The sequence below is a fragment of the Leptosomus discolor genome, chromosome 2 (assembly GCF_034619465.1).
Source record: "Leptosomus discolor isolate bLepDis1 chromosome 2, bLepDis1.hap2, whole genome shotgun sequence".
Lineage (NCBI taxonomy): Eukaryota > Metazoa > Chordata > Aves > Leptosomiformes > Leptosomidae > Leptosomus > Leptosomus discolor.
The window spans coordinates 4,973,502-5,000,391 of NC_141392.1; the positions used below are offsets into that span (position 1 = coordinate 4,973,502).

Consider the following 26,890-nt stretch of genomic DNA (forward strand, 5'->3'; position numbering starts at 1 on the left):
CACAGGAGTCTGTCCCTTCTTTCCTACCCTTGGGTCCTGGTAGTTGGGAAACACTGCTGAGCTCCGTCTAAAGGATGCTGCCTTCCAGTGGTGGATGCCTCTCAGTGGTGGATGAATGATCCCTTTGCAGTCTGGAAGCTCACTTGTTAAAAGCCCTTTGGGACAAAAGGCACCATGTAATTGCAAGTCATAAAGGCGCATCCGATTCCCACCACCACCCTGGGTGGAAAGGAATAAATCCCTAGAAGAGCCTTGGCAAAGACAGATGCCTGCCTGCGATGCTGCCTGTTTGGGAGACAGCTGCCTTGCCCAGGAGTGGACAGAGCCAGAAGTAGTGATATTGAGGCGGGGAACAGACAGAGTAAAGGCTGTCAGACTCCACGGTGGAGCACTGACAGGTACACTGCTTTCAATTCCCTTCTGTTCTTCCTCTCACCCCTGCCAGGTGGTTAGAAAACAAACTGGTGACACTTCAACTTCAATGTGTGAAATCATCAGCTGTGAGCGATGGAAGGGGACCCTTATGCCTGCGCCTAGCTACGTCTGTAATTCCAGACACGGTCCTGACCAAGCCGCTTCACATCATCTGTGCCTCAGTTTCTCCCGTGCATAATACATACACCACAGTCAGGATGAACTAATTAACATCTAGGTGTTGCGACCTTCTGATGAGAGGTGATTTTCTTTCACTTACAGTCTCGCTTCAGGCAGTTTTCAAGAAATAGTCGCTGACAAGCAGGACCAGCTTCTCCAGTGGAGCAGCAATTCACATTTAACTGCTTCTTCATTAACTCCAACAGGGCCTCCGACAATTTATTCCAGTCACAGACCTGGAGCAGCTCAAAAAAATAACTTTCCGAGGGCAAACTCCTTCCCTCCTGAAAGTCTCTCCTCCACCCCCAGGCTCATACGCAGTTTGATTTCAGGGGATAGCTAGAAGACAGACCATGACAGAACTTCATTTTAAGACTACTCTTCTCCCTTCTCTTCCAAGAAAAGGAAAGGTCAGCTCCAAACACTGTTCTGACAAGGAAAACACAACTTTGCAGTTAGCACTGTTTTCCTGTGTTCTCCATTACCCTTCCCCACAAGGCTGAAAGGCCCGTCTTCCTCCACCAACGAAAGGCTGCCCAACACCTCCTTCCTTCTACAGAAACACATTGCAAAGAGCAGTTCAATAGTTTACACACACATCACTGTTCCTCTTGGGAAGGAAAGAAAAATATTACCAAAAAAAAAAAAATCTATCAAACATTTGCAAATGTGTGTGCAGAGTTGTCAGATGGCAACTACCAGACTTACAGAGGTGCCACTAGACAGACAACACTGAACTTTTTTGGAAGGTACTTCAAAGGGCCTAGCAGATGCTTGCTGGTCACTTGCCCAAAACCAGAAATAGGCCAGTTTCAGCTATGGGTCCTTGCTGGCACCAGTGTGATAAGCCTTTCTTCTCCTCTCTCTTACATGTCCTTGAGAAAGCTGACTGCAAGCTTTGATTTTGCCTGCCCGGCAAGCTGAAGGAAGGAAGCTGCACGACGAAAAGTGACAGACGGGCCATTCAGAGGGGCAGGTTGTCAGCGCTCCCTGCCCAACTTGTGGAACTCACTGCTCCAGGGTCCCAGTAAAGATCCTGCTCTGAAGGCCACACAAATCTCTCAGGAACAAGTGAATGAACCCACATCCCCCTACTAGTGAGCTGTGTCTTGTCCCCACTTTCTCTCCTGATACGAAACGGCCTGGGCTTCCCTGCACACGCCTGCAGCGGTTCCTGCACACACCACAGGGTCTGCGTGTCCCCGAGTGGGAGGAGGAGTGGGCACGAGAGGAGCTCCAAGCAAGCACAGACACAGGCAAGGCAGGACCCGGCCCTAAATCTCTCAACCACCTCCAAGCAGAGTCCTTAGCAGCTTTGGTCCATACAGAAGTAACATCACTTTGTCCTCTCCTTCCTCCCCACTTTCCCCTTTCCAGCCCTCCCTGTGTGGCAGAAACACCCTCCCTCCAGAGGATTCACCCTTGCAGTCCTCCTCCCTTTGGGCCAGGAACCACCTTTCGCACGCAGCCTGCCCGTGGTACGTACTTGGGCATGTGCAGCTTCCAGTTTGCATGAGGCCAGGGCAACCCCATTCCCTCCAGCCAGGCAGGCTGGCACAGAGCAGCACGCTGCTTTCAACTTAAAGGGAACCCAAATTAAAGCTGCAAAGTGAGTATTTATTACCCTGGCAGGAGCAGGCTGCAAACACATGCTGACACAGGGCGCTCGCCTCTGGACAAACCGCCCCAGCTGTGGAAGCCAAGCGCAGGATGTGGGTGTATTATGGGAGAGGTGTGTGGGAAAAGAGGATTACAGCTCTGGGGACTGGGAGAGGGAGTGGGTGCCAGGTTCCCACAGCCATATGAACAAAGGGGAACAGGGAGCAACCGCAGTGGGCAGTGTGAGTCGTCCCCCCGCTCTCCGTGAAACATGCCTTGCCACTTCCCAACCCTTTGAACCACAGTGCCACCAGCCACAGCCACCATCACCACACAGGGCTGTCCCAGGAGCAGCTGGTCAGCGGGCTGTACCTCAGTCCTAACCTCCTTTCTACCTCTCCCCACCCCCCTGCTATTCTTAAAATAGACCCACAACCCACATCAGACCACAAAGCAAGGACAGCACTGAAAAGAGGATGTCAGCCTCCCGACTCACCAGCCACTCAATACTTTCATAGTGCTGTCTGGATTACAGAGCTCTTGGTTATTCCACAATGTCTATTCTGCAAGCACTTAAGTAATTTAGTGGGTGCAGGGGCATACATGGCAGGAATTTATGAAAAGCAGGCAGCAATAAAAATCCTTTTCTTTAAGGAAGCGGAAGAGAGAAACATGACAGTCCCTCTCCTGGCTGCTATGGACAGGCTGAAGCCTGGTTAGGCTTTGCCATGAAACCAAATAAAAGCAATGCTAAATAAAACAACGTCTGGAGCCAGATGTTTGGGATAGTTTTTAAACAGACTGAAGCATTCCCACCTCAGCTACACTGCAATCCTTCCCCACACCGAGGAAGCTCTGGACAAAGACTTTTGTCAGGAATTATTCAGAGCAAGCAAGGGCTGGGGTTCTCCAGGGCCAGCTATCACTGCACGGAGTCCTTCAGCAGGCAGCTTGGTGGCTCGGTTGGGAGGAGCATGGGAGGAGCTGGTTTCCTCAATAAGCAAGTGGATATTCATGTGCTTACTTAGCAGAGGACCTTCTCCACTTTGCTCAGCAGAAGTGTGCCCATAATCAGGAGATAAAAGCCCACCTAGGGAACCAGAGTGATAAAATCTCCACGAGGGGCCTGTGACCAGCAAGTAACCCAAGGACGCAACTGGCCAGGGAGATGAGTCTCTCTTGTTGCTTCTAAAGGGCAAGTTCAGGTTTAGGCCCTCAGTCACATACTACAGACAACCAGGAGGGTTTGACAAACTGTTAGCAAGCTGCAGTTTTGCATCTCTGCTCCTGAGATGTCAGAGCTGTTTTAGACTGCATGGTACGGTATGAGTAAGGACACAGCTCAGAGAATGTGGTTTGAAGATCAAAGCCCAGACTTCAGTTCTCCTCATACTGTCTCTCTTTGGGCAAGGCACATTCTCTGCTGGTTTCTCAGTTTAACTCACTGTGAAATTGCAAATCGCAATATTTATCTTTCTCTGGGATGTTATACTTAGCAATGCGTGCAAAGCACCTTAGCAGCCTGTGATGGAAGGGGCAACGTACATGTATGCAGAGTCTTCTGATTTTTGTTAGAAATCTTTACTTCTTACTGTGCAGCCAGAACCAGAGGTTTACACCAATACTGCTCTGTCGCCTAGCATGCCTTGCATTTGTGAACAGCTCAGGCATCTGCCAAGAAGGCTCAGCTCAGCATATCTCTTGCTCAGCTCCAAGCTGAAAAGCTCCCTTATTTTAGGAGAAGAAAACCCACCAGGTTTCTGCAGTGGCCTTTTAAGATGCAGATGCAAGAGATAAGCGACAGGGAAGTCATTCCAGGGACCTGGCCCCTGTTCAATCAGAGGGCGTTCTCAACATTAATAAGATCAAGGCAAGAGCACAAGAGGTTTATGTTCCGATTTAAAATTCTTATTTTATTTTTACATAGCAGAAAACATCTCTCTGATCAGCCAGGTTATCAGATTGGCCTTGAAATCCTCACTCCCTCTCTACCTGCCCCAACAAGAGCTCTCAAGATACCCAGGGGCTTTCCAGTTGTGTCTTCTACCCATCTACTGCTGCTGAGATAAGCCCAGCTCCATTGATCCCATTCAGAGACCGCATGTAAGACTTGGTGGAGGAAGAACAAGAATAGGACTAGACGACAGACTTGTAACCCTCCTCCCAAGAATAACCCTCCTCCCAAGAGGACCTGGAGAACTAAAGACTTGTGGTTTTACAGAAAGACTCTGGAAAACGGGTCTCTGCGTTCTGAGCTGGCTACAGCTGATCAAGCCTGGTCCAGGGTGGAGGCAGTTACACCCTGTGCACATGTGCATATACAGGCACCCTCCTTCCAGCGCTAGGGAAGCGTCTCCATGCAACACCCGACTGCACCACAAACACGCTCCGGATGCTAAAACACCCACGCACACGCGTGCAACCCCTCTCACTCCCATCTAGCACCTTGCTTCCAGCTTCAGACATCACGACAGCTGACACTTTGGGGCACCAGTGACCAGGTCCTGCACACACACACGGCCCACCTCGCTGTGCAACCCCCATGTAGGCCCTCGTCTACCCCTCACCTTGCACTGACACACCCTACGCTACATGTATCTATTATCCACAAATCCATACTTCACACACGTGCTGTCACCTCACATTTGTCTCTGCTTACCTGTCCATGGGGGCAGAGTCTCCTGTTCCACTATCCTTTACTGGGGTGGGGGAGAGAAGGGAGATTTTTTTAATACACGATTTTCTTTTCACTGTAGGCTCTGACCTCTCACACAGCTGCTATTCCTGAAAACATTTCAAACACGACTGAGCTGCTGCACATTTGAGAAAGTTTGTTAATCTCTCTGCCTTAATCTGTCTAGGTTCTTAGACTTGTCACATCACTGTCCCATCATCCTGCTTTAGAACTGCTGAGCAAGGGGAAAGCCTGTAGCCTAACCCCAAGTTGACCCATGGGAAGCTGAACAACAACATGGTGGCACCTTAGCGTTAAAACGGCATGTGGAGAAGCAAAATCCAGTCTAGGTCACCTGCTTGAGAAAGGCTCCCAAGGACAGTGAACATTTCCAAGGGCTAAAACCGTGTTTTGATGCCAGAGGGCAAAGACACTGCTCCTCCACTTCACTCTCCCATGGGAGACTCTTCCAGAAGAAGAGGGAGGAAGAGCATAGCTAGGATGATGCATGAGAGACCATTGCCTTGCATCCTGACATGCCAGCAAAGCCCTAAGATGTCAAGGCAAACAAAATATCAGTCAGGAAGAGGGTATTTTTAAAAGTATGCTTCATGTCACAACCACATGAGACACTGTCCTCAGCAAGGACAGTACAAAAATGCTTCATTGATGTTACTAGCAGGTCACTGTCATCATCTGCCTCGCACAGGAGGGAATAAGCATAATCCTTTCTCCTTCAAGCTATTCAGCAGCAGGAGAAATGGGGGGGGGGGGGGGGGCGGAGAAAGCAGGGCTCCTTGCTTCAAACCTCCAGCATAAACCATCAGGTAACCTGCCTGCTGCTCAGATCAGTTTGCCCACTGCATCTTCATCCAGCTGTACACTGTCTGGATGTCGCTGCCCACCTCAGTTCAGAAAGACTGCAGGCTCTTTACCTACGCTGAAACAGGACCACTTGTGCACCAAGGCTTCTCAGGGCTACAGCGACACAAGCAAGCTGGTTCACATGGTGACGTTTCCTGTTCAGACATGCAGACAGTTGCCTGGTTCCTCCTGTAACACCTCATCAACCCATTTGCTATGGGAGATCTGTCTTAGTTTCTTCCACCCTCACCACAATGGCAAAGTCCCAACGCTGAACGTGAATCACCAGACCCTCAGCAACAGAGAGCCAAGCCTCTCACCTTGCCTCCTGCTGTCATCCTTTGCAAAAAGGTCACATTCAGTAGGGCCTCAGAATAGCCCTCCCAAGTGAACTAAGGATCCTGGTGTGCTCTGACTCCATTACCAAGTGCTGGGCAAGAGCCAGAAATCACACAGTGGTTCAGGTTGGCAGGCACCTCTAGAGATGTCTAGTTCAATCCCCCTCCTCAGAGCAGGGTCAGCAAGAGCACGTTGCCCTGACATGTCCTGGCATGCTTTGAATGTCTCCATGGATGGAGACTCCACAATTTCTCCAGGCAACCTGAATTTCCCGCGTTTCAACTTGTGCCCGTTACCTCTTGTCCTGCTGCTGGGCAACACCGAGAAGGAACTCTGTGCCAAGCATGTCGTACTGGCTGGACTGAGGTTTCCCTTTATACGAGAGCACAGCAACATCCTTCAGAGGCATCAACCTCTCTCAGCTGCTTCTAGAGCTGAGGCACCTCAATGTATTCTGCCACAGACCTGCTGCCTCATTTTTAAGCTGGGTACACACAAGCAGGTGCTCGCAATCCCTTGCGAAATGGAAGCAAAAGTGCTCCTTTACCTAACAGCTCTGCCACCACGACAGACCAACAAGAGACTGTGAAGTATCATATGGTATTGTCATGGAAACCACACGAGCACCTCAGGTGGAGATGCACTGTCCCAGCTCAGCCAGAGATGCATGGATTCTGTGCCATCTGTCAGAAGGGTGTGCTCTCAGTTTCTGCTGTTTATTTCAGTGTGAGCTGACACGGGCTCAGAAGGGAGCAAAGGGATAATTCTGCCTCTCAGATTCTCCAGGGGCACAAGTATAAGCCACAATAATGAGCTCAAGGTGTCAGCAGAAACCACCCCACTGAGGGGTTGCTGAAACCCCAGGTGCTGGGGGCCTGCCACCAAGGAGCACTGGAAACAGCTGCAGTCCAGGGACACACAGAAAAAAAACAAAACAGTGAAAGCACCCAGGGCAGGGATAAAGGAAGTGATAAACAAGTTGTGCTAAAACATTGCAGCAGGGTCAGACTGTCAGTAGGTCCGAAGGACAGGAACATTCTGGGGAGAGCTCATGGGGCACAGGAGGACACAGCGCTACTGAAAACAATCTAGGCAGGAGCACAAGAGAACACATAACAGATCAGGACTAACTGGGCAATCCGAAGTTTCGGGTCATTGTGGGGCTGCTGGAAGACAGGACCGAAGCACGCTGGCAAAAGGCACACGAGAAGTTGCAGAAATGCTGTCCAGCTCTGCACAAGGCTCTGGTAAGCCCCACCTGCTGCTCCTCTTCTCAAATACCAACCTCACCCACAACGCAGTGAGGGGCAGGGGCACCCAACAGCACACCCATGAAGACTAGCGCTTCCAGGTACACAACAGCATCAGTCCCATTTGCTGCTGGGCAAGGTATAAACCCTGAAGGATGCTGGTCTGTCATCCATCCCTCTTGCAAAGCTGTTATTGCTGTGAAAGTAGCAGGTTTATCACAAAGGGTATCTGTTTTCTCCACCTTGACCTGTTTTTGCCTACGTATCACAAACCTGTGGAGGATCACACGGGGCTCTGGACTGAAGCACTTGTTTTGGCTGCAGCGTGCAAGGTCACGGACACACCTCCCGCAGCGCCATGCAGCACCGACTGAAAGAAAGCCAAGGTGCCCACAGAGGAGACAGGGGTTGGCTGAAAAGTCAGGGCATGGGGTACTCAAGACAAAAAAACTCGGAGGTGGAGGCAGCACAACCTACGAGCAGGAGAGCTGAGCAAACCTAGCCCTGCTAGGCACGTGGGCACTCCAGGAGGGGAGATGCTCAGAGGCTGCAGCGCCACCGCAGCCACAAAGCCATCCCAGCAATCTAGCTCTCATCAGCTGTCACCCAGTCCCACATCCCAGACAGTTCTGCAGACACCAGTGTGCCATGCAGGCATAGTCCCTTTTCCACAGCCACCTACCAGTGCCTGTCACCCCTACCAAACATCCCTTGTTACCTCCTATCAGCACTTCCCTTGGTCAAGAAGGATCCAAGTGACACCCTGCAGGGCAGCCACGCATAACTGCATGAGCTCACAGCAGGGGATGTAGACTTTCACTCTGAGGAAGCTTTGAACCCATAGCCTCCAAAATGGAAAACCCAGTGTATTAGCCTTGTCAGCATCTAACCTACGTTGCCACTACAGTCTATATTCCAGCCTAGCAGCTTCTGTTACGCAGGTGATCAAGCCACAGGAAACCTCCAGAAATAATCATCTGGGCATAGGCGTTCAAAGAGAATCACCACATTTAGATATATGTGGAAGGATGAAGGAACTGCACCAGAAAAGGCCAACTTACACGAATTTTAATAACTCTAGTCTTCGCTCCACAATTCTTCTTGAGCAGCATCTTCTGAAAGAGAAGTAGAATCCAGGGATTAGTAGCAGTAGCATGAGTGAACAGAAAGAGGGAGGTCGTTTCATCAACATTTAATTAGCAAACAAGATGGATGGATGCTGAAGTGAGATACGAAAGACTAAGAATTACCAGAGGTGGCCATCAAGCACTCAACCTCATCTCAGACTATCTGCCAACCCGCACAGAGTCCTTTGGCAGTGGTTGATATCCTGGGTTTCAAAAGGACAGACAAGAAATTCCACAGAGAAAGAGATGGAACAACTGCCTAAAAGGAAGTTTCCTCCTAATTTCTGTCAATTAGTGGTTAAGACTTTGCCCTGAAGCAGGTGAATTTACCTCCCTTTTATGAAGAAATAAAAATGGTCTATTTAATGTACATGTGGATGTTCCCATTATTTAAGTTGTCATTATGTTTATTTAGAATTAAAAAACAAGGTAAAAAGCACCTGCCCACAGTCCCAAAACCCTCTGCCATATACTGTAAGAACCATTAAAGTTCTCATAACACAGGAACCGCACAACTTAGCAAACAGGATATACTTAAAACATCAATTACTCCATGTAACTACAGAAATAAACAGGTGAGTTGCAGCTCTATCCCAGTTCTGAGGCAGTGCTTTGGAAGTTGTCAAGTGAATAAAATCGTTCTTTCCCCTCATAAAATTTCCAAAAAGCAACTCGAAGTGGAATAACAAGGCTCCAAGAGAGAACAGTTTTTCCATAAAGAATACTTCAATGACATTTTTCATAGTGAAAAACTTGGTGACGGAGGCATGTCAGGAAGAAACTTCTCCATCAGCTTTTGAAAGAAAGAACAGATTTTCCTAGCTCCTGACTGTTTTCTACCCTTTTCTAGTTGGAAAGCTGCATGAAGTGTGGGAAAACACTCCCTGCCCCCAGGCTTTAACCAAGCAACTGAAGTGTTCTTCAGATTAAGTTCTTAACAGAGACCACTTGTGGAAAGACATCCCACCATTTAACCAGTAAGGATGGTAAAAAGCAAGATCTTCTACTTCCTTTCTCCTTTTCTTTGTAGTCTTCCTGCTTTTCCAGTAGAAGACAAGACAAAAAGCACACAGTAAAGGGAGCCTTGAAAACGCAAAAAGCTTTAAAACCCCACCCCAAATACACAAACAACTCCCAAAAACTCAGAAGGAAAAGAACACGCAAAGCTGAAGACAGTGCTCAGGTAGAAGTATATATTGTTTTGCCAGTAGAAAGTACTGCTGGGGGGTGGAGAGGGAAGTCCCGCTCCTCCACCACCTTCTGTCATGAACACATGAACACATCCTTGCAGGCCCAATCCACACAGCTGCCCAAAACTTGGAGGGGGAGTTGGAGACCCACCCATGATTTCTACACACATCAGCCTCTTGGATCTAAAATCCAGCCCTCGGCACACTCACGGCCCACTTGCATGCGGGGAAGAGAGACAGGGACCACAGCGAGTCTTGAAACTTGTACATGGGTAGTTTGGGGCCTGAGGAAAGTGCATTTCACTGCCCAAGCATGCACAGAGAAGGGAGGTGCTGCAAGGGCTTTGAGCTTCTTCTCTTAATCCTTTAGCAGGTGAATCCTAACGCTGTCTTTGTTGTTCAAAGGGCTCAACAGTAGCCATGTCTGATGTCTCTGCCCCCAGGTCTGACCTGATGTCAGCGCAGCACCAAGGTTTCTAACCTAAAAGGACCCAACAAGTCTTGGCACAAACCATGTAGGAGACAAAGGGAACTGCTAAACAGAACTAACCCAGGCCTGTGCTGTCCGACTAAGCAAGTAATTCTCTGGGAATTCCTATAAAAACAACACAGGGCTCTGTTCCCAGCCAGGTTGCAAGGCAGTTAATTGTAAGCTGGTACGTACTGTGAGGTTACTGCCTTTAAGACCCCCCACAACCACACAGTGAAAGAGACTTGGTGGGACTGACAAACCCCAGGGGTGCAGGGAAGGGCAAAGTGAGGAGTTGTGAGGTCTTGAAAAGTTCTGGACTTTCCACAAGCTTTTCTTCTAGACCACTGTGAGATGTTGGCTGGTGGGGATGAGGAAGGGTAAGCTAAATAGCTCAAGCCATAAGCCCACTGGTAGGATAAAATGTGCAAGACAAAGTAGGGTTGAACAATAAAAGAGAGAATCAGGACTCCATATTTCCAGCCCCATCCTTTAGGGGAAGAGCCCTGTTAGAGGGATATGCCCGGCCACATCCCCTTTGACTACAAGCTGCATGACTTTGGGCAAGACTCTGCGCTTCTCTAGGCTGCTGTAAAGCTGAGCTTTGCAGTGGTACTTGGCTGAACCCCCAAGGATAGAGACTGTGACACCAAATTCCACAGTGTCTCAGTAGCACCATGGGATCCTCTGCTGAAAGGGGAAAAGCATCTTTAAACACAACTGTCGGCCAAGAAGCAAGTACAACACCTTGTACAGTTCAGTGGGGTCCAACATCTAGCAAAGTCCCATCCACAGATCCCCCGACAACTCCATCGGGGTGCTACAAAAGACATCATTTCCCAACTACAAATCAGTACAGGCAGCAAGACCCTAAATTTACTCATCCTGGCCTTCTATTAAAATGCACAGGGAGGAACAGAGAGAGCCATTACAAGACAATGACAAAGGCTGACTTGAAAAGTTTGAACTAGCCTGTGGGTGGATGGACGACCAGCCAGACTCTACCAAGAGGAATTTAAGAGCTCGTCTGTGTCCCAAATCCTACGCTTCTGGCAGAAAACAGAGGTGCTCTTTTAGCGATGCTGTTGTGATGAGCTTTAATCATATGAGGATCTCACCACTATTTGCACTACTGCTACAGTTCAGAGAGGTTGCATTGTGCAGCAAGAGCAGGATGCCCTACATCGTAATTTTTGTCAGTTAATAGTGATCTCTGGTGTGCCTCCTGATGGACTTAGTAGCAAAATGAAAACATGACATCCCCTCCTCCACAGGCTCTAAAACTGGAGCATAAACCTCAGCAGATGAAGCTCTCTGGAACTGCTGGGTTCTCCTACTTCCACTTAGACTGGAAGAGGAGCAAGACCGGTTGTGCTGCACTTTTGCAGCTTCACCACAAGGGTCCCAGATCATCAGAACAGAGGGAGGGAGAGCGTGAGACACATGATCCTGCAGCTGAGAACTAACAAATACAAGGCCAGTTATCAAAGTTATTCTAGTTAATCAAATTGCTTCCACCTCGCTTGCAGCCACACACTCTCTGCGGCCAGCACAGTAAAGCCATGCCTTACAAAAAGTCAGTCAAGCATCTTTGTATGGTTTTCCATCCCTCGGTTTTCCTTTTCCTTGCCAAACCCGAGTGCAGACTTTCGGATGGGGAAGCTAAAACACGGTGCTGCCTAGCAACAGCCAGGGACTTTCCACAGCAACTCCCTTCATCCTCCCTCCGGAGACCTCCACGTCACAAGTCAGCCACGAGACGCACGAACTCATTAACTCCTATTTACATAGATACAAGGCAGAGCTGAAATAACATTTATTCGGCTACATGACTGGCAGTAGCCTAAAGCCCAGAGGAATGGCCTATAAGAAAAGTGACACACTCAATTTAGTAACTGCGGGATTATTCCTAACTACCAGGCCAACCTGGAAGTGCAGTTTTATTTCCTCCAGTTATTTTTTGGAAGCTATGACCAGAAGGAGAAGACCAGAAATTTGCCAAAGGTCATGGAGAATGTTAGCAGCAGAGCTGAGAATAAACTGTAGGGTTTGGTTTCTGAGATTTTCTTCCACCTGCAGAAAAGGAAATGGAAGAAGAAGAGGTAGCATCTGTGCTCAGCCTCCCTATTTCAATTAAAAAGTCCCTCCTGTTGGTCTCTGACAGAGCTGCTGGCATCAGAGCTGAAACCTACAGCTTGGGAGCACTATTATTTTCATAAAGGAAAGTTTATTTTACAATCTGCTGTGGCTTCTACTTAAAAGGAGGAAATGACATGACTAAGGAAATGTGGAAAGTCTTTTTGAGGGCACAGGAGTTATGCCTCACTAAAAATAAGGCTGAACTGGAATATTTTAGGGTTAAAGCCCCAAAAACCAGCAGAATCAGTTCAGAATAAGAACGCTCCCACCTCCTTTTATACAAATGCTCTCTGCTTATAACTCAGTGACCCTCCCTGTCCTGGATTCACAAGGGAAGCTGCAGGGACTGGAAATGATCACTTAGAGGGTTACATATTTACTGAACGACATGCGGTAACGAACCCCTGAACTGGCACAAGTGGCTTTGCTGCACATCACTAACCACATCAAAATACCACATGAAGAGCAGGGCCGAACCACCGCCCCTGCTTCTCTCCGAGCACAGCTCTCTAGCCCAGTCTTGCTTCAGGAAACATCTCCAACTAACCAAGTCCTTCAAGTGCTTCCAGTCCTCTAACACTGACTTGACAGCTCTGAACTACCCCAGACGGAAGTGGTGCACGCATCTATTTGCTTAAGCGCACAAGCTGCTGTGTCCAGAACTATTGTACAGAAACTGCATCATCCAGATGATTGTAATGTGTATTAACAAACAAAATAGGGTCATTCTAGGAATAGTGAAATCCTCAAGAAGGATGAATTTACTAATCCACTTTTCAATTGCACTACTGCAGTTCAAAAATAAATATTTAAAACTCTGGCAGCGAACAGTTCCAAGGCAGGCATCAGCTTAATTTGCAAATATTTAAGAGTTTGAACAATCTCTTAAATCAGCGTGCAATGCAAAATATCAGCTTATATGTTAATAAACATGTTTCATCTTACATCTGCTTTTTATATGCACTTTTCTATTTTTAGAATGGTTTCATTTTCACTACCACCACAGGACAAAGCAACAGCTCTTTTGTCTACTGGTGGTTTTTTTATTATTATTTAATTTTATTATGCAATTGTAGTTTTAAACCTAAAGGACAGTTTAATTACTACCATTTTTTCAAAGCAGTTTAGTCTATTTCATGCAAGAGAGTACAGAAACTCTCAGTTCCACTTAACCCATCATTTAATTTACAATAAAACAGCACACTTCATCAAATGCTACATACTGATATACAATCAGCTTGTTACGACTTAAAGAATTTTGCAGGGATTTTCACTTGTTTAATAAGAAAAATGTCAACATATTAAAAAAGTCTGTATTCAATAACTGTGCTGTAACTTGACTCAAAGCCAGACTTGTAGAACACCAAGCAGGCCAGCAGTCTGCCTTTCATTAGTTTTGCTGAGGACCCTCCACAGAAGGGCAGGTGCACCTTGACTGAAGGTGTGGACATGCCTGTCACTTGTTGACATCTTAAAGCTCTTGACAGGACACAAAGTTTTAAGCAGACCAAGATTTTAGAAAGTCTCAGCTCCCTAACTCTTGTTTTACTTCCATGCTGCTAACTCTACCAGCCAGCTCCCTAGTTGTCCAGAGTCTTCCAGGAACAAGGCAGACCGGGCTTTAAAGTCTATCACAGAAAATAAATATAGAAACAGACTGATGATACTGCTTTGTTCAGAAAAAGAAGCAAAAGAAGAAACGTTAACATGTGAGGAGAAACTGCACTCTTAAGTCATACCAGAAGGCTGATGCAAAGGGAGAAACCATACCCAAGGATGTGACATCCGTAAAGAGAAAAAAAGTGACAGCAAGGCAGTGAAGCAGCTCCACAGCCCAGTAAGCAGAGGGCTGAAGGGGCATCTTGTGACAAGGAGGTGAGGTGGACACAAGCGTAGAGGCAACGCCGATGTACGAGCTCCAGCCCAACACCAAGGTAGCCCGGAGAGTCCAACCCCACGGCCCTTCTCTCCTGGGAAGGCAGTTGAGAGCAAGGAGCCTTGCTGACCTCCTTCCCTACCGGCCCCCAGCGCCAAGTTTGGGCCAGGAGGAGCGGCCTTCCCTGGCTGCCCAACAAAACCCGTTCCGTGCCCCACCAGTGCTCGGGTGGGGAGAGCAGGCGGAGGGTTAAGGCGCAGGGCAGGGGCGCAGCTGCAGCGGAGGAGGTCAGGGCGATGCACAAAGGGGCTGTTGTGCAGCCCCACGAGGCTGGAGGCTGCCGCTTGACCAAGTCCCACCTCTGTCCCACGGCCACCAGAGAGCGGGGAGACACGCACGCAGGCAAACCAGCAGCAGCCTCCTGCTAGTGACGAAGCGGGGGGTTTCAGCAGGGCCCTTCTGGCAGCACAGGCTGAATTAAAGGAAGGGGATCAGCCACCCCCCACCCCCCCCCGAAGGCAGCGCTCCCATAAGCCAGGTGTGAAACCCCGCAAGGCCCCAGCCAGAGCTCAACGGCGAGGCTGAAGCTTTCGGTGCCTCCCCGACCCAACAGCTCCAGGCAACCCTGGGTTAAAACACCCCCAACCCAGTGCCCTCTGCTTTTGCAGCCATCTCCCACCCAGGCGAGCCATTTGTGCCCACACAGCAGGATGCGAGGGAGCCTGTGGCTCCTGTCCTAGTGCCAACACGGTGATGGGTACTCTGCAAGGGGCAAAGCAGAGTCTGCCCTCCTGATCTGCTTAGAAGGATAACAAGCAAAATAAAAAAAACACCCCACAAAACACACTTAAAGCTGTTGTGTAGGTTGATTTTGGACTGGATTTTTAAACTCCTTAGCACCAAGCAGTGCTCCTAAGGCATGGGTATCACCTCTTAGCTCTGCAGTACAAAAACTGTAAGGAAAAAAAAAACACAGAGTAGGTCACAGGCTCCTCTTTACTGCTGTACAGCTGAAGTAACTCCAGCTGACCTTACACCTCAAACAGGCTCAGGCTCTCAGGCACGTAAGACTTTAATCAGCAGAGAAACAAGGGGGCCAGGTCTTCCTAGCTGTCACCTGAGGGTACTCCACATTTGCATTGCCAGGGATGGCCTGTGCCAGGGGAGCACCCACTGTCTGGGTCCAGGGGTGCAAGGCTGCTACCCAGCATGTGCTGGACAGGGACATGAGCTCCCTACCCAGCCACTGCAGCAGCACAGCACCAGGAGGGCTGTGTTTCAGCCACAGCCTTAGATCACAATCATCATCTGTCACAGTCTGCTCCACTAGAAATTAAACAGCCTCACAGCGCTTTAAAACACAGGCTAATTCAAGTGGTTTGGCCAACAGTCCCCTCCTACAAAAACAAACCCCAGCATCTGAAGACTGTAAGCTGTGGTGATAGTGTGGAATATCCTGAAAAGCCTCTGAACTCTTTAAAAATTCCATTTCATATACAGTTGAATTAGTCATTAATACTTTTTTGCCACGTTTATCCTCAACCTGTCTGAAATTGCTTCAAGACATCAACACATTCGGTCTCTCAGCCCTGTCATAAAGGGCCCCCATCTCTATCAGACAGGGGAGCCCCAGTTTTCCAGGCAGCACCTCTGCCAGCAAGTGCCACAAATTCACAGCCTCCCTATACTGCAAACACTGACTGCTTAGTGCCTCTGGACAGGACAGGACAGAGGAAATGCTGATTACTAAGTGGTCATCAAGAACAAATTCAAATTAAAAAATGAAAAAAACAGACAAGGCCTTACAAAAAAAGCGTACTGCAGGGACGTGCCAGCTTCACACACTCAGCAAATGGTGGACCATGAAAACCACAACAAAATAACTTCTGTGGTCACCAAAATGCCCTTCAACACGGCGTCATTAGTCACCTCATTTTGTGCGCTACTGGGAGGGGCTCAGCTGTCCCTGCTGAAGAGAAATGTGTGAGCGCCTACAGCAAATACAAAATGGCCCTGAAACACAGGTGAGTCAACTGGCAGAACAGCAAGGCAATCCCACAAGTGACTGCTCTCTAAATAAGCACAAGCCAGTTGCATCTCAGTCTGGAAAGACGCAGAGGTGATGACCGCAGAGTGCCACCAGGCTGCTGGGTCTGGTCAATACCTGCTACAGAAGAGCGTGGCCTGAAGCCTGGGCAGAAAGGTCTGCCACATGGCAGAGCATCCAAATTCCCACCACTCCCAAGGCCCAGAGAGGAGGTAAAATCATTCAGGTTACTGCTTTTTGAAGTTCTCCCTGCGTATCAAACTAGAGCCACAGTTAATGCAAACACAGCTACCTACTTAGACAGCTACGGTCTAAGCAAACAGAGCCTCTGCATCTCTGTAGGTGACACTGGTTTTCTAGCGCTCCTCTGCCACCTTTGTGGCATAAGGTCTCCAGACATACTCTGGATCTGTACAGAAGCCCTGTCCCCCTAGGTACAGATAAAACGTGACAGATTTGCCCTGGCACTTTTACCACTAGCCCTCTGATTTGAATTTGGGCATGGAGGAAGCGAACACTCTGTATGGAGCGTCTCTGGCTCAGCAGCCGCTTCCCCTGCTGGTCTGGCAGAGTCTGAGTCTGATGATCTGCAGGGTACATCAGATGGTTCAACTATTCACTCCTCGCCAATCCCAAATCCCTCGCTGAGTTTTCTTTGAGGCCTGCAAAAAAAAATGCAAAGCTCCATTTGTGCAGGAAACAGACCTGACTGAAAACTCCAGCACCTGTGGAGCAACAGAAATATAAAGAAGGGGCAGGATCCATTAATTCCCTATCACTCATCTGCACCGGCCGAAGTTACCGAAGTTCAAATGCTGAGCTCTCCCCTCCTGCTCACTGGAGCCTGGGAAGAGATGAGGGGTGCAGAGGGACAGGGTGAGGGTCTAGTTTCACAGCAGGCAGGCATGGCAGCAGCTCCTGAGAAAGAAGCTTACAAGGCTTTTAATTCAGGGTTACCGACGTGACTGTTTCCTCCCTTCATGCCCGGCCTTGGCTCCAAAGCTGTCCACAGGGAACATCCAGTCTAGTCTAACGTATCATCTGATGTCTCTATAGTTTGTCTCCCTTCTGCAGTCCCAGCTTGCGACTGTCTGAAGCCTTGGCTGAGACGTGACTCCGAAGCCCTCCCTCCCCATGGACTTTTGCCACAGGCAGAGCTAGGGCAGAAGGCATGCTGCCTCCTGCACTTTATCCTATTCCTCTCAGCGCCGCTGCTGCAGCAGCACATGGGAGATGCAGTCCCAGGTGCTTCCACCATTTGGTGTTTAAACGCTGTCCCCAGGCACACCAACAAGGAGTTAAGACATTGGCACAAGTCGGGCAATAGATTAAACACAGTTTCCTCTAAGCTGGGAGACACAGAGAGGACTCCTGAAGTCACACAGATGGGAAAGGCAAGAAAAAAGTCAGTGAAAGGTACAGACCCTTGTCAGCTGCGATGTTACAGGGACACAAATAGGAAGAGAATCCACAGATGGCTGCTCCAAACCTGAAGGACACAGGCAGTAGCAGAGCGTGTGCCAGATTGCCTTTACATCATCCTCAGCTAACTGAAAAAAAAGCTACAAGACACTCTGGAGGCTCTGGGCCACACGCACACCAGCCAGAAAGTGAACAGCCTAGGCATCTGGGACACCAGATTTGCAGAAGAGACTCCATGCTTACACAAGTTCACAGCAGCAGAGAAAAGGATAGCTATACACATGGAAGGCAAAAGAAAAAAAAACCACCAAAAAAACAGCTCATAATTGTTTAAGTCTAAGGTTAAGCCAATTTATTAATGTTTTTTAGCCAACCTGGATAGTTTAGATGTTGATATCAAGTATTTACATTTAAAAGTATAAATTCTTGGCTCTGAACACCTGTTTGGCAGCACAAAAGCCTGCCCTAAAGGGTATGGTTAGCACAAGGGACTTTTCAGGAGGTATATGACCCACACTGTATCTGTTCAAACCATCCCAGAAAACATCCAATGATGAATCAATGGGTTTGTCTGAGGACAACCTGGAACATGCACCTTTTCAGCAGATTCTTAGCCAGAGGGTTGGTCTTAAGTGGAGCTTCTCAAAAAGAGGGCAACATGGGGTATACTCATTGCACTAAGTGAGGAAAGGACTTTTCAGTGGCATGGAAGACAAGGCATGGGCTGTTCTTCACAACAGAAACCTCAAAAGGTGACTCTGAATCACCTCCCACCCTCTCTCCAGCTGAGTGCATTACCCTGTGGGAACCCTCACCTTGGGTTCAGCTGGTGCTGCTGGGAGCACTCACAAAGGCAACTTTAAGCAGTAAACACAGAAGGTCATGTCTTCAGACGAGAACTTGCATTTGTTGACTGTGGAGAAACTTTGAAAAAGCCAAAACAAGCCTGTCTCAAACAAACAAGCAAGCAAACATCCTGAGCCATGAGGCTTACTCGGGCTCCACAGAGTCTGAACACAGGGCAAAGAGTCCCATTCCCCCTCCTCCCAAGACACACACACATACATGTCATGTCTGCACAGCCCTGCAGCATAATTCAGCATCATCTCCTTTCACATGACTATGCCTATTTGTGAGATCCCATGAAGATAATTTCACATAAACAAGCGCTATATTAGAAACTGCAGGCCAGAAGATGATTAACAAACCAAAGAGATTTTTTTTTGGTCTTCAAATAGACATCTGTGAAGTGGAAATAGTAGAACATTAATAACCACAGAAATGATGATGTAAGCAAATTGCTCCCACATTCCCCACCCTACCACCTACCTGTCCTCCTATTCCCCTGCTCCGCTGAACCTCACAGACACCTTAGTGACAAGGGAACATGCTGAAGTGGCTGGCTAGCTAGCAGGACAAACTCTTACTCCAGGGAGCTAATCCATTTACGTAGCACGTAACTAACCACTGCGTTTGGAGAATGTTCTCCCCTGGCTGCACGCAGCAGTGCCTGCCCACACCTGCCTTGCAGCACAACGCTACACACCACACGGGCTTGGGGTGGTGTCTGCAGGCTGAAGCTCAGAGCTTGTGATGGGATTTGACCTACCAACTTTGAAAGGGCTGGCCTAGGCCTGTACCCACCCACAAGAACAGCTTGCAAGGATTCCAGAGGAGCCAGTATCCCCTGCCTGGTGCTCTGTCCTTCCTCTTAAGTAGGTATATGGTTCCTTTCAGTGCTGGTGATCAGCACTCGTGGATTCTGACACCCCGGTGCATCCCCTTTGTTCACGTCCTCATGGCTGCACAGAAGCTGGTCCAGGGAAGCCTCCCCGGTACGAGAAGCACTACAACCAGTTCGGCAAATAGTCCTTTTCCCTGGACACTTCAGTGTGCTGAGCTTCAACTTCTCCACTTGTTCATAGGTGCCAAGGGTGCACATTGCTCCTGCCAACTTTTTGAACCTCTCCTGTGCGAGAGCAGTGATATGGCAGCTCAGAGCCAGCAGCAGGCCACAACCCTTCTAAATAGGCGTTAGCAGAGCACAGCAACCCTTACAGCTGTGCCCAAAGCTGTGCCTGAGGAACTATCTGGAGAACTGCTTACCTTGCTCCATTGCCTGCATCAAGATCCACTTTCCAAATAGTTGGAAATAAACCTTCAACTCAATAGTCTGTAAGATCCGTATCAGAGGCTGTACAGCACATGACAGCGCTCATAATACACACATCAATTTTAAGACACGAATAATTTCGGCGTTTCCTTTTTTCAGCTGAGGATTTTAGCCCATTTCATGCTTGCAAAACAGTCATGTCCTAGGACCAAGAGGGCTCATTCACCCACCACCACCTTGGGAGAAGGGCAGAAGTTCAGATCATCTCATTAAAAGAAGGAAGAGCAGAGTACAAAGGCAGACCAGAATGTCTCAAGGCCAAGTTCACCAAGATCCTCTGTGCAGAGAAAGGTTGATAGTAAAAGCAAGAATTTATACCACATTTATATGAATAGTTTTGAGGTGGTTTGAGTGATTCAGATGCTAGCATTTGGAAAGCAAAGGAACCGGTGTCTCAACTCAGAGTTTTATACAGTGGACAAAGCAACATAGGCACGTCTCACAGTTGCAGCAGTAGTTACTGCTGCTTTCTACTTCTAACCCTGCCAGCAGCCACATCATGAGATAGCAATCTGATTTTTTTCAGCTTCTTGTGGTTTACCGTTTCACTCATCTCTAGGGTCTTTCCATAGGCTGTTTAGCATAACTGCCCATAGTAAAAGAGCCTGCAAAATGCAGACCGGAAGAGTTAGCACATCAAAACCGCCTTTCACACTTCTTGCAGCAGTCAGACTTGAACAGGACAGTAGGTATATGATGAAAGAAAACATACAAGAATACTAAAAAGATGTTGTACTAGAAGTCTCTCTGCTCAAAAAAAAACATATTCCAAGAGCACCACTTCCACTGCTCATATAATTACACTCATTCCTCTAACAACACTTAGAAACTAACAGAAATGGCCACGTTATTCAGAAGACGACAGCAAGTTATATTAAGCTGAAAATAAGTTAAAAGCTCTATTTGATAGCACACCAAATTCAGAATGACAATGAAGATACGCCTATCATGAACTCACTGAGCTATTTCAATCAGAGCTCTGAACAAAGCACCACAGCTTAGGTTGAGACTTACATTAAGGTATGCTCAATACAGTCTTATCATCTAGCCAGGTACACCACGTTCTTGTGTGAGGCTTGTCTGTCTTTCCTGCACATACAGCAAACAATAGCGGTAACAGACTTTCCTGAACAAACCCAGGGCATTCCCTGACCTCCGGCGCTTTCCCCAGCTGCAAACCACATCGCCTGTAACGTAACAAGTACCAGCTTTACAGCAGTAAGAAAACAAGACATCTGAGTCTCTCCATTTTAAGTATATTTCTACCTATACTAGGAACTGCACAGATCCACTGGCTTTGCAAGTTGGAAAATGGTTTGTTAAACTGTTTTTTGTTTCTTAATCCTATTATGCCCATGTACTGTCACAGCAGAGCCTACAGCAGTGTCTGATGAGCCTCTGAAGCAACAGACAAGATAGGGAGTTTCCTAAAGTCTCCACAGGTAAGCAAAAGATTTATCTACACTGTCAAAACCAAGCGCGCTTACAATAAGATTGCAAAGCAATTTGCAAAGCGATTCAGGTTTCATCCTTTGTATAACTTCTCAACCTATTTTTTTTTTCCCATAATCAACAGCAAGAAGGTGGAATTATAGCTTGCAATGATATGCCAGGATTTTAAACCACAAACACTTTTTTAGAATTAAAAATACAGTTTGCCCTAGCATAGACATGACCACAGACTTCTCATTTACATTAAGTTCCTAACACTCTAGAGGCCCTCAGTTTTGCAAGTTCATTGCGTGAGCAAGCAAAGTTCAACAGGAGATTGAAAAAATTATTTTTCAATGAGGAAAACCAGCAAACTTTGTAATAGAGTTTCTCTTAAGTATCTTCATTTGTGCTTTATTTTAACTCACCTCTGGCTCCCAGGACACCTATGCTTTTGAAACCTTGAATTTAGAAAACATGGAATTACACATTTTCGGCTTGGAGAGGGAGGTTTCACCTTTGCCTTATTGGTCATCATTTCCTCAAAACCAATTGCAGCTCAACAAGAAGTGTTTAGTTGGGAACACAGCTCTGGAGAAGAGCAAGGAGTTTTAGAAGTGAATCTGCTCTGGTTTAACTCTGTGTCTACCTACATGAGAAGGAGATGCCTCTATTGAGTGCCTCCTCCTATGAGATGAGCTGTGGACCAATGCCCAAAACTCCCATTGACACCAACAGGCTGAAAGAAAGTGCAAGCAGAGCCCAGCAGCGCCGTTCTCATGCGAGCCAACAATGGAGAGGCTATTCAGAGCTAAGGCAGAAAAGCAGAGCTAAACCCCAGCCCACGCCAAGGACAGCTGTGTTGTTGACAGCCAGGCTGGCTATTCTACCACACCAAAGCTTGTCTCAAAACCAGTATTTCCTAGAGTGTTTACTTTAGTTGCAGGCTTGCCCTTAAAAGCTCAGCCAGCTTCTGCCTTTTGAACAATAATGGCTGCTGTGATTCCAAGCCTCCGACATGCTCCAGGACAATGCTTCCAGTCGGCAGTGGCCAAACTGGAGCACAAACCCCCGGTATTAATAGCTAAACTGCACCATCACATGACCGCCCTGTTTCTGCTGTTTCCAAACCCACACTACCATCTCCCTCCTCGGCAGTGCCCCACGGGGAGACTGCAGGGTGCAAAGCACACCTGTGTCACCTCTCAGACACCCGTGCCAAGCCGTGCTGGACGCAGGAGGTGTCCCGCGTCAGAGATATGGGGCTAAGCAGTGCCCAGTCAGTGGGAAGTAAAGGGAAAAACAAGCTCTTGCTTTCCATTCCTTGCTCCCATTGCTTCTGTGGTGTGTTTTGAACAAGCCTCCTACCATCTGACTTTTAGGCAGTGGCAGCCCTTGTTATCTTGTGGGTGCTGACTTCTAAGAGACCGGTCACTTGTGTAAGTGCTTAAGCTGGGAATTCAATGCTTAGTGGTGGTGGTAGGGTAGGAACAAAAGCAACAGCCTAACCTAGCTCTTCTGCTCATTTCAGTTTCCTAATCTATACAACATCAGAAAAACAGGCAGAAAACTGCCACCACCATCCCGATGCTCTCTGGACTACGTGAGGAATAATCAGCTTGGCTCTAAACAGCCATTTACCCTTTCCAGTCTCCTCAAGCTCACCTCACTGATCCTCCAAAGAAATAAACTGCAAGGCTTTCTCCTTTTCAGAGGTTGCTACCATAAGCAAAAGATGTAACTTATCACGCCTGAAGAAAGATCCATTCATCCACAGACAAAATACAACATGGGCAGTGACAGCATATGGTGAAGCCGTCTGCAAACTCCTTTTCTCTGCAGGCAACAATGAGATATTTGTATCACAATGAGCCACATGCTGAGGGGGGAGTGGGAAGGGAGAGGTATCTGGCCAACTCAACAGCCACTTTGGGACCCAACCCAGGCAGCCTTTCTAGTCCAGACACACCAAGGCTGGGGGAGGTGAGGACAATCCGGCGCTATTCCAGAGGACAGCGCTGTAGAGAAGGTCCTTCACTTCCAAGCAACATCTCCCAACTGGTCTTGCTGGAAAGTACAAAGAGGTTGCAGCAAAACTTCTTAACCTGCCAGGCCCCCGAGGCTACTTGGGCTGAATTCAGAGAGTGGAAAAGAGAACGTGCCAGCGTTATCCTTCTGCGCTGTACCGTGTCAAAACAAGAAACAAAACACCCTTCGGAAAACCTTCTTCAAAGAGGACCTGCAACAGCCAACAGGCAAGAGGCAGAAGAGGGCTATGCGGCAGGACGGCCACCCCTGGGCATCCCACCCAGCACACACTCTGACTGCCATCCACCCCACCTCAAATCCCATTTTAACCAGTTGTGTTGTGGCTGCAGTTAGGATCGCTAGGTTTTGCTGAGTGACTTTCTTGTGGCCTGCTGGCAGCCCACCATAAACCACTGCTAGCAGATATGAGACCGAGCTTTTCCTTCTACTGGCTCAGTAGGAATTGTTCTCGGTGGTGCTTAGAGAAAAACACTAGAGGTCAAGACCCCAACCTTCGACATTCACATGCAGAGATTCTGGCAGCCACTTTCAGGTGGGAACACCTTTTTTTCCCGCCCCCAAATTTGCTCCCTCCAGACCTTCTTACCCCTCAGAGTCACACCAAGAGTTCAAGCCTCACACAGTGTCACTAGCATCACTCAGGACTTCCCCCTAAGTCACATCCCAAGGACACATGCCAGTGGTGCCCATATGCCCATTTGATCTCCTCTCTCTGGTCTGCAGCCAAAGAATCAGCTTTAGTCTAATACCTTCTTACCAGGCTTTAGAGCTTAGAGGGGAAAAAAAAAAAAAAAAAAGACAGCAGGCTTGGGAAGGTGGCCAGCAAGCCTGCCAATCTAAATGATAAGCCATTGGCTTTAACCTCAGGCTCATAATTTACCACCACTGGTGCCAGGTGCTATTATCGTCCCTTTGGGAATCTTAACACAACAAAATTACTCTCTCCAGCTCTTGTCTCCACCAATTTCTTACCCTCCTCTTCCCTTTCCTATCCCACAGATCTCTCTTGCATTCAACACACTCTCCCAAACTTCAGCCACATCTAGTTTCCTTCCTTCATCTTCCTTTTCCTTGACCAAGCTTTCTGGTGCACTCCAAGTCACCCTGACCAACCTAATCCCCACTCTCATGATTCAAAGCAGCACCTCAAGGAACCAGGTTTCAGATGTTTCAGCAGATGTTCCAGCTACTGGCTCACACTTGGAGATAGCCCAGATGGTACTTAGGTCCCATGGTAGTCCAAATAGCTATATTCACCAACATGCAAGCTCCCAGGAAAAAAAAAAAGGCAAAGTCTCATAGCCAGATACCCAGAGGGGGGGGGGGAAAAAAGAAGATCAATATTTCCAGACAGAAACACTCATAGTGGCTCATTTGTCCATCTCCCTCAAACTGTTGCCCCTTTGTGTGCATTACAAAACCAGACCAAAAATGCACTCAGGCAAAACAAGGAAGGGATCAAGGGAGAAGAGCAGATGTGTTCGGCCCTAGGAATGGACAAGCCACCACAGTCTGCACCGGGGCTGACACACTGGTGGAAGAGGTCCAAGGAGAGACACATGATCAGAACAAAAGTCGGCTGGCAGCACACCTGAAAGGTGGCCATAGTATCAACAGATATCACGGGGCAGGACAGAATTGGAGCAAACTTGCACAGAAATTGATTCTTTATTTCAGCAATGTACAGAGAACATAGATCCTCGTATATCTGTTGATGTACAGGCTGGATGAGCAGACAGCGAGGGGAACTGAAAACTGGGTGAATGGTCAAGCTCAGGAGGTTGTGATCAATGGCACAAAGTCTAATTGGAGGCCAGGAATTAGTGATGTACCCCAGGGGTCAATATTGGATCTCGTCCTGTTCAACATCTTCATTAATCATCTGGATGATGGGGCATAGAGTACCCTCAGCAACTTTACTGATGACAAATCTGGGAGGAGCAGCTGATACACCAGAGGGTTGTGCTACCATCCAGAGAGACCTCAAGAGGCTGGAGAAATGGGCTGACAAGAACCACGCGAAGTTCAACAAGGGGAAGTACAAAGTCCTGCACCCGAGGAGGAACAACCCCAAGCACAAGTATATGCTGGGGGCAACTCAGCTGGAAAGCGGCTTTGCAGAAAAAGATCCAGGGGTCCTGGTGGACATCAGATTGAACATAAGCCATCAACGTGCCTTTGCTGCAAAGGTGAATGGTATCCTTGGCTGCATTAGGAGGAACGTTGCCAGCTGGTTGATCCTTCCGCTCTGCACTGGTGAGGCCACACCTAGAGTGTCCAATTCTGTACTGGGGTTCCCAGTACAAGAGCAGCATGGAGGTACTGGAGAAAGTCCAACAGAGGGTCACAAAGATGATTAAGGGACTGGAGCATCTCTCCTATGAGGAGAGACTGAGAGAGCTGGTACTGTTCAGTCTGGAGAAGGGAAGGCTCAGGGAGACCTTATTGCATACAAGTATCTGAAGGGAGGACAGAGCCTGGTGCCTTTCAGTGGTGCCCAGTGCCAGGACCAGGGGCAATGGGCACAAACTGGAACTGAGGTGGCTGTTCCCTCTGAACATCAGGAAACACTTTTACTGTGAGGGTTACTAGGCACTGGCACAAGCTGCCCAGGGAGGCTGCAGAGTCTCCATCCTTGGAGATACTCAAAAGCTGTCTGGACACAGTCCTAGGCAACTGGCTCCAGGTGATCCTCCTTGAGCAGAGAGATTGGACAAGATGACCTTCAGAGATCCCTTCCAATCTCAACCATTCAGCTCTAACCTCTGTCATGCTGATTGATGCTGAAAGCTTCGGAATAGGACTAGGTTATCCTACCTGCCTTGCCCTTGGCATTTACAAGCTGGCACCATGGCAACAGGTGAGCCTTACTGACACTGAAGTGAAGACATAGTCAACTCACTTGTCTCCTTCAGGGAAGAGGAGGAAATCATTAACCTTTCTAGGAAGCAGCTAGAGCAAGTTACTGCTCTCATGCTCCAATTCATCCAGCCCCAGCACCACCCAGGCACTGCCATTACAGCATGTTTTTGCATGGATTAGACAACCATCCAGGGAACACTTCAGGGACAGAGAGATCTGCTGCCTGGCAGAGTCACAATTGCCTCCTGGGGGCAGGGTGGGGGTCTTCATGCCTTCCCTCAGTATTGAGTCTCTCTCTCTACCTCCCAGATAGCACCTTCCTCCCCTCCCTCTCTCTCTGCACCACTGTCACAGCACAAGAGCCAAAGAGTCTTTGTAACAGACATCAAACCAGAAGAGAACATCTCCTCAGCTCCTCCAAAGGCACAAAGAATGAGACACCTCTACCATGCCCTATTGTCCACTCATGTGGTATATGCCTAGAGTCCCAGAGCTTCCTGCCACAGAGCTACATGCTTGTGGGGAAGCAAACTGGGCAATCTAATCAGGCATTTTCAGCCCCAAACTTTCTCATGCTAGGATTGCCTGACAGCAGCCAGGCATAGCATTTGTTTTGCTGGCTACTTCACTGCCAAATGCTGGCAGGGGCGAGGTAGACAGGGTCTTCTGTGCTGGAGAGGCAGCTGCTGAAGAATATTTCTGGGGGTGAAAAATAAAAGCAAATTTGCAGGAGGTTAATAGAAGCAGGATTTCTCATTTTACAATGGCGCAAAACGATTTTTGCA

General features: G+C 48.2%; 1 protein-coding gene across 2 annotated transcripts in view; it reads right to left on the minus strand.

Moving 5' to 3' along the window:
- Positions 1 to 26,890, minus strand: part of LOC104347283 (uncharacterized) — a 58,974-nt gene that overhangs the window by 7,099 nt on the left and 24,985 nt on the right. The window contains exon 4 of one of the 2 annotated variants that reach the window (XM_009952260.2): positions 8,382 to 8,435. The exons of the other annotated variant lie outside the window; for it this stretch is intronic. Coding sequence (XP_009950562.2) covers positions 8,382 to 8,435 — 54 coding nt within the window. The remainder of the gene's footprint in view (positions 1 to 8,381; positions 8,436 to 26,890) is intronic. 2 annotated transcript variants of the gene reach the window in all.